Raw genomic sequence first — 8,186 nt, 5'->3', positions numbered from 1 at the left:
AACCAGTAGTGATTATCATAGAATTAGACTATAGAATATAAATTGGTAAATTTCAGATTTGTAAAAATAATGTCGGGAGTTGCAAACAGATCTGCTTTGAAAGACAAAGATGAACTCTACAGATGTATAATAAGTCAGCTTTTGTACGATGGTCATCATGACCAGGCCCTTTCTCTCATTCAAGTCATAATGCCAAATCCAGAATGCCCTCCATCCGGGAGACTTCTCAGTGTGTTCCAAAAAGGACTCCATGCCGAATCTGCAGAGAAAGCAGAACAGGTTTGTTTGCTAATTTTAAATGAAAATAAAGGAGTATTTAATAATGAGCTATTTTTGAAATGAAGATTTTCGACCGAAGTTTTTGTCTATACGGCAGTCAATATTGATCGAAATTTAACATATGCAGGTTTATCGAAATGGGTATTTCGACTAATTCGAAACCTTAATATCAGCCAGTTTGGATTTTCCGACTCTCGTGAAACCCGAGGAAAAAACCACACGACAAACGAATCTAAGAATTTTGAGCCTGGTTAAAGATGTGTTTTTTAAATTGCTTTCTTTTGCAGGAGAAGCAGACGCAAATAAGCCATGTGGTGTTGGCGCCTGGTGGGACGGTGGCGCCAACCGCATCTAGTGGAATCGATCTGGAGTACGAAAGTGATGTTCTCATCATGACTCCTGAAGCTGTAAATTACGACACTGTGTATGTCACAAGTCACAAAGATCCCTGCAAGACTACAGGATTCAGTTACGACGGTCAGTATGTCGCTACGGGATCAGTTGATGCTTCCATCAAGCTTCTGGACGTTGACAAAATGCTGATCAAAGGAACTTCAGACGCCGCCAATGAGTCAGCAGATCAACATCCGGTCATCAAAACTTACTACGATCACGTGAATGAAATCACCTGTATCAAGTTCCATCCATTCGATACCTTTATGGCTTCAGGGGCGAAGGATAAGATGGTAAAAGTATATGATTACTCAAAAACTGCGAGTAAAAAAGCAGTGAGAACTTTGGAAGACGTGGAACCTATCAAAGATGTTAGCTATCACCCGGGAGGCGAGTGGCTTTTAGTAGCATGTCGTCATCCTGTATTGCGTATGTATAATCTTGAAAACGGTTCGTGTTTTGTGGCCGCGAATCCACGAGAGCATCACACGAAATTCGTAAACGCTGTCGACTACGCTCCCAATGGCAGATTATATGCGAGCGGAGACAAAGCGGGAAATATCAAAATCTGGGACGGTGTATCAAGCAGATGTATTCAAAATATACTCGGCGCGCATGGAGGAGAGTCAATTTGTTCCGTTCGATTTAGTAAAAATTCAAGATATCTTTTAACTGCTGGTAAAGACTCCCTAGTCAAACTTTGGGAGATCGGAACTTCTAGAGATATATTGACATACACAGGAGCCGGATCTCAGAAGATGACCAAAAGAGTCCCTGCGGTGTTCAACCATACAGAGGACTACGTCTTTTTCCCAGATGAAGGAGCCACTAGTTTGTGTTGCTGGTCTTCGAGGAATGGAGAACGGATGAGGCTGCTTCCGCTAGTCCATTCGAGGTCTGTAAGATTCATTGCGCATTCACCTGTTCACGCCGGAATGATGACATGTGGTGATGATTACCGAGCTAGATTTTGGTATGCTAAACCTCTGGAGTCGTGAAAAACGTCTTTGCATATCAAACTCTCGTGAAAAAGAAATAAACCACTTTTGATTATACCAGTGATCTGTTTGCTTTATATTGTTTTTTCTAAGTTAAACTTGTTTTTTTTCTGATGTTTTTTGTCGTATGTTAATGGATCTAGAACATCTCTTTTAAAGTTTTAGACAAGTGTCTTAGCAGTATTTTGGAACCACATCAATGGTTTGTTTCAGATTTTGTATGTGAATATCATGCCTATCATCTCAGTTGGAAAAGAAACAGTGCTGAAGGAACTGGGCGAAAAGTTATGTGAAGAAGAGCCTTTCGGTGACCTTCTGTTCGACTACGGCCTCGAGTTAGACGAAGTGGAAGTGGAGCCTGGAACCGATAGAGTCACTTACAGAGTCGAACTTCCTGCAAATCGATACGATCTTCTGAGTTCTGAGGGACTGTTGAGAGCACTGAAAGTATACACCGCACAACTTTCAGAGAGTCCAATTTACAAAGTTGTAGAACCAGAGAATGGTAGAATTACATTGACCGTGGAGTCCAGTACTAAAGATGTAAGGCCGATTTGCGTAGCGGCTGTTTTGAGAGATGTGACGTTGAGTTCCGGGGCGTTGGCTAGTTTCATTGATCTTCAGGACAAACTTCATCTAAATTTGGGAAGACGAAGAACGCTTGTGGCGATCGGAACGCATGACTTAGACACTATTAAACCTCCTTTTGTGTACAAAGCTCTGCCTCCGAAAGAAATCAAGTTTAAACCGCTCAACCAGAAAAAGGAGTTCGACGCTGAAGAGCTAATGGAGCACTACAAATCCGATTTGGCTTTGAGAGGATACCTGAAAATTCTCGAGAACGAACCTTTGTACCCTGTCATTTATGATTCACAGGGAATAGTATGCTCAATGCCGCCTATAATTAATGGTGATCACAGCAAAATGAGTGCAAACACCAAAAATATTTTCATCGAATGCACAGCTACTGATGAAACCAAAGCCAAAATTGTACTTAACACTATTGTCACATTGTTCAGCCAGTACTGTTCGGCTCAGTTCACTGTCGAGCCAGTGAACGTGGTATATGAAACGACAGGCGAAACAAAGAGTCTGCCTCAATTGAATTATCGCACAGAAGTAGTTAGCGGAAGTATGGCTAATAAGAAAATAGGGGTCAATATTCCGGTCAACGAGATGGCAAACTTGTTGACCAAAATGTGCCTGAGTGCAGAACTGCAAAGTAATGGAGATGCCATTAAAGTCACGATTCCTCCGACCAGGGCGGATGTGTTGCATGCGTGTGATATCTATGAGGACATCGCCATTGCATTCGGATACAACAATGTTGAAAAGGTGAGAACTTCCAGTTTTTGATCTGAAGGTTTAGTGAAGCTGCTGCATAATCTCTGGTTTTAAATAAATTAAATTTTGAAAAAATTGTCTCGCTAATTCAGTTGGTTATTTTATTTCGGAAAATCAGTTGGAAACAGCGAAAATGGAAGAGTCACAAAAACATGATTAACTTCTAGTTTCGAAAATGGAATTTATTATTAGGTTTCCCAGCGAAATAAAAATATAACTTATTGATCCAGTTTTCTCAAAAAAAGTTTTTATCAAAAAAGGCCAATCATAAGTTTCAAAAGTTCAAAGAAAAATAGATTTAATGGCATCTGTTTTTTCTTTGAAATTCGAAAGTTGAGAATTTTCAAAAAACGAGTTCTAAAAACTAATTCTAAATATTTGAGACACAGGTTATGCCCATGCTTACAACGAAAAATATCAATGTTTCGAGACCGGTCAGTCTTCATTTGTTGCAAAAAGAACATTTTCCTTGTTTGATTATGTTAGTTTCGATTTAATGCAAAAGTAAGGTATCAAAAGGTTAACAGATTGTGTTGGACCGTTTTTGAGTACCAATTAACGTAGTGAAGGGCCGTAATAATTTTTCATTGATTTTCAAGGAAATTCGTTCGCGCTCAATTTTCATTTTTCGTGGTTCCATCTTTTCGAATTCACTTTTTTTAGTTCAAATTGGTTTGGTAAGCAAAATTTCAAATCGCGCGAAAAACAAATTTTTTATAAATTTGTTTTTCAGAATGACGAAATTATCAATTGATTCAGTTTTCTCAATTAGGTTTAGTAGGAATATATATATATTTTTAACTTCATTATTAATGATAACTGTTGTGGAAACTTTCTGTGGTACTTTTTTAGCAATTGGTTTTCCTTGTTTTTTTTAGAATATGCTTTTTTTCACTTGCGAGAGTAAGTGTGCTTGTAATCCAGAACTAGACTTTTTCGCATAAACAACTTTTCTTACTAATCTGAAAAATTTTGACCTTGCTTTGTAATGCAACCTCGACACATGTTCGGCCGCTTCTCACTTGATCTAGAGGTAGAGCCAGCGCTTTGGGAACATAAGGTCTAGAGTTTGAGTCCCATTTGAAACTTGAGTTCTGTTTTTTCAGTTGTGTGGAAATTAATTTATTTTTTTGGAAACTCATGAATTGGCGGACTATCGTTTGACAAACTTTTTTGTTGTTGTCTTAATTTCCAAAGATTGAACTTTTTTCGAAGAATCATTTTCATCTGGTTTCAGTAATTCTTAACTATAATTGATAGTAGTTCTGCTATTTGTAAGGTTACCGTTTCTGAGTTGTGCATAAATTGGTTTGACTTCTGCTTAATAGACTAATTTCCCCATTTGGCGTCAATTGAAGGGAAACAAACTTTTTTATTGTGTTTCAGTACGAATGGTGCCTAAAACTGCGAATTACAGCTCTGATCTTTTTTCATTTTGTTTTCGGCTTAAGTGGGTTCTAGCCAAGTAATGTCCGTGATGATTGTCTTTCTTGACATATTTGCTTCAAATTGGATGACATTCAAGACAAGTGCGTGAAGTTTTTTAAAGGTAGTTTTTTTTCGATTTTGAAAAAAATCGACTGGGAAACTTCGGTCTGATTTTTTTTTCTTCTAGCTTACAATGCTAAGTTTGTGTTGTATCGCGAGTGTTGCGAAGCTCGCTTTGACAATGTGTGATTTTTTTTAAGTAGTTTTTTTTAATATTCAATATTTTTGTAAATATTGTCGCAGTTTTTCTTGTCTTTTGTTCTTCCCATTGCGATTAGCAAGGGTATTGCAACCGGGTACTAGACTTTTCCATTTCAAAAATTTTGTTATCAGGACTCATATTAACTCATCTCCTGCTAGTACCTTAGTTAGCAATGAATTCAAATTTCTTAGCGTCTCCGGCACACTAAAGCGTGCCGGAGACGCTAAGAAATTTGAATTCATTGCTAACTAAGGTACTAGCAGGAGATGAGTTAATATGAGTCCTGATAACAAAATTTTTGAAATGGAAAAGTCTAGTACCCGGTTGCAATACCCTTGCTAATCGCAATGGGAAGAACAAAAGACAAGGTAACGAAACGAATTTTATTCTCCGCTTCGCATCTGTTTTGAAAATTGGCATAACTTCTGGTTCACTTGTGTAATAAAGTACTCTTTGAAATTGAATAGTTTTTTTGAACATCATCAAATTAACTATATGAATTAAAACGTTATCTTTTTGTTTCTTTCTTTTCTTCAGAAAAGAAAGAACGTCGAACTTCAATTTTGTGCTCTTAGAATTTTTAACACGCCAGGAAATTTATGCTAACTGTGCCAATGATATTTGACGTCGTGCTGATGTTTGCTTTTTTTTGCTTGTGTTTCTATTGAGATTTTTGCCAATGACCTACCAAATGTATTCAGGTGTTTCCGTCTACCAACACAGTAGCCCATCAGCTACCCGTGAACAAACTGAGTGACAAGTTGAAGGAGAATGTGGCCATGGCTGGCTACACCGAAGTGTTCACGTTCTCACTCTGTTCACGCGCAGACATCTCCTCCAGTATTTGTAAAGAGGATGTGGACAAGGCCATTGAGAATGCGGTCCATATCTCAAACCCAGCCACTCTTGAATTCCAGGCAAGTTTTAAATCAAACTTTCGGTCTGAATCAAGCTCTAAATGATTCGCCTATGCTTAAAAACGTTTTTAACTTATTGTTCCGACGAATGAAATTGAAGAGGAACTTTGTCTTTGGGTCTTTTTGTTTGTTTTTTTTTTTTTCACGCAAAATCAGGTGCCAGAAATAATCATTGGAATGGTTCGAGTGATTTTTCTGATCAAAGCCGTTACAGTCGTGATTCGAACGACATTGGAAAGTTTCCAACCAGTTTTCTCATGGTCATAATTCTTTACTAGTTTTTATAGCTACTTTTGGCAATGTTATGCTGGTAGTTGTTCGGATTTAATTATTTTGGCTGAGCAGTAAAGTGTCCTGTCGCTGTTTTGGAGTATTTATAGTTTTAGATACGCCATTGGGTTCTACGCCGAGGTTATAAAATGTCTGTTCTATTTTAGTGTTGTTATTTTTGTAGGTTGTGCGTACATCTTTGATCCCCGGTCTGCTGAAAACAGTTTCGAGCAACCGCAAAATGCCGCTTCCTCTCAAACTGTTCGAACTCTCAGACGTCGTACTGCTGGACTCCACGAAAGACGTCGGTGCCAGAAACGAACGAAGACTGGCTGCTATATTCTACGGCAAAACTAGTGGTTTCGAAGTCATCCACGGACTATTGGACAGAGTAATGCAACTTCTAGAGGTCAAAAATGGAGATTATGTCATCAAAGAAGCGGATGACACATTGTTTTTCCCTGGTCGATGCGCAGAGGTTGTATGTAGTTGGAGTCCAGATGGAAGCGAAGAGAAGAAATCGACCCATACGTTAGGAATGGTAGGAGTGATTCACCCGAGTGTACTGAAAAATTTCGACCTTATTTATCCTTGCTCGGTGCTTGAGATAAATGTTGAACCGTTTGTTCTATAAATTGATGTCTATTATTTTAATGCTTGTTGTACAATTCGGCCTTAACTCTTTGTAATTATCGAATTTCTAAAGCACAAATATTTCTGCGTTGCATGAATGAAGAAATTGAATTGTGATAATGAAGTGGAGATGCTATGAATGGAAGAAAACGTTGAAATCTAACAGTTTTTAACCCTTGCCAGAAACGAAATTATTTTTACACTTGCGAAGCTTCTTAGTACGGACCTTCTTTTTCTCCCAACCTAAGTCGCAAATTTTGGTGCCACTTTTGGGGCACCTGTACAGTTTTTAATACATGTGCTTTGACATTCGAATAATAACAAGTTAACACAGTTGATGCATTTTTAATTCATCAAATAAACCGGAAAAAGTGATTTGTTTGAAACAACATAACAATAATGAAAACTCGATTTCAGAAATTTTAAACTCAATTTATCTCGCAATTTTTTGAAATGCATAATTTATACATAATGTGGCTTCATGCTTTGCGATTTGTTACATGCAAATTTAGTGTGGATGCCTTCAGTTGTTATCTTCCAAATTATTACCTGCAAAATTGAGTCTATTTGGTGCTACTTTTGCTGAATGGTTTTGGCAATTGTTTAGCATATGTAGCTGCTTTATTCATGAATAGTGTTTGTTGGTTGTTCAGCTTGTGTGGCTGAGTGGGTAGTGCGTGAGACTCAAAATCTCGTAATTGCAGTAGATCGCAGATTCGAGTCCTACAAATAAACGTGTTCTAGCTAATTGGAGGCTTAGTTTTACTGTTTCTTATTTCACTTGGTAGAGCTGCTTTTTAGTCTTGTTCTTGCAAGTGTTTGCGATGCATAGCTTCGCCTCTGTAAATTTTGCTCTAAGGAGGCGGTTAGTTTGGAAAAATGTACTCATCATCTTTGTAATAACTTAGATTGGTTAAGAAAACGACGATATTTCGGCACGTTTCACTTTCATTATTAATTTTTGCTCCTTTTATCCGTCGGAGAATTTCGTCCGAGCTATGCAATACATTTTTTTTAAATATAGAAAAATCATACCGTTGAATGACTCGACGTCGGGCAAACTGGTGTTCACATCTATCTGCTACTTGATGTAACATTGCTATTTTGTATGAGATGATATAATTGAGGTATTTGGAGCTTTTTTTATTGAGACAACTTCAAAATTTTTCTGAAAACTGGGATATCTCGAAAACTAAAACGTTTTAAAAGGGCATTTTTCCGTCATGAATTTTCAGAAGCATTTGACCCATTTATTTGTGTGAAACTGCAAATTCTGTTAACCAGAATCCCATCCCGTAAGATAGGAACCATTTTTACTACGATAGTATCTACTAGCTGGCATCTTGAATGTCCAGCAGCATTTGAACCATGGGTTAATTTTTGTTGCAGGTTTTATACATACATATTTATAAAACCTACAAGAAAATAAAATAAAAAACAAAAATATATATAAAAATATAAATAAAATTCCCTATTTTGATTTAAAAACGAAGTTTTGAATTTATGGTAAAAACGCGATATTTCACTTAAAGTACTATATTCAATTTCTGCTGGCAGCAAATTTAGTGTTTTCAAATTGGCATATAACTTGCAAGCTTTATGCTGTACCGAGAATCTTTCAACTTTCCGTTTCAAAAAGGTTTCGAGAGTAAATTAGTACTG

The 8,186-nt window shown here is 37.3% G+C and overlaps 2 protein-coding genes across 2 annotated transcripts; both read left to right on the top strand.

Moving 5' to 3' along the window:
* The first annotated feature begins 11 nt into the window (after positions 1–11).
* LOC134840767 (cleavage stimulation factor subunit 1-like) lies at positions 12–1,784 on the top strand. Its single transcript, XM_063856799.1, has 2 exons — positions 12–279; positions 567–1,784. The coding sequence occupies exons 1-2, from the start codon at positions 70–72 to the stop codon at positions 1,668–1,670; spliced, it is 1,314 nt and encodes a 437-aa protein (XP_063712869.1). The 5' UTR covers positions 12–69; the 3' UTR covers positions 1,671–1,784.
* A 103-nt stretch (positions 1,785–1,887) lies between these two features.
* Positions 1,888–7,289, top strand: LOC134840166 (phenylalanine--tRNA ligase beta subunit-like). Its single transcript, XM_063855875.1, has 3 exons — positions 1,888–3,005; positions 5,406–5,621; positions 6,076–7,289. Exons 1-3 carry the CDS (start codon positions 1,902–1,904, stop codon positions 6,523–6,525), a joined length of 1,770 nt encoding a protein of 589 aa, XP_063711945.1. The 5' UTR covers positions 1,888–1,901; the 3' UTR covers positions 6,526–7,289.
* Positions 7,290–8,186: the final 897 nt, after the last annotated feature.

The sequence above is a fragment of the Symsagittifera roscoffensis genome, chromosome 2, assembly GCF_963678635.1.
Source record: "Symsagittifera roscoffensis chromosome 2, txSymRosc1.1, whole genome shotgun sequence".
Lineage (NCBI taxonomy): Eukaryota > Metazoa > Xenacoelomorpha > Acoela > Convolutidae > Symsagittifera > Symsagittifera roscoffensis.
The sequence above is the reverse complement of the archived record's forward strand: the minus strand, read 5'-3'. Positions and strand labels throughout refer to the sequence as shown.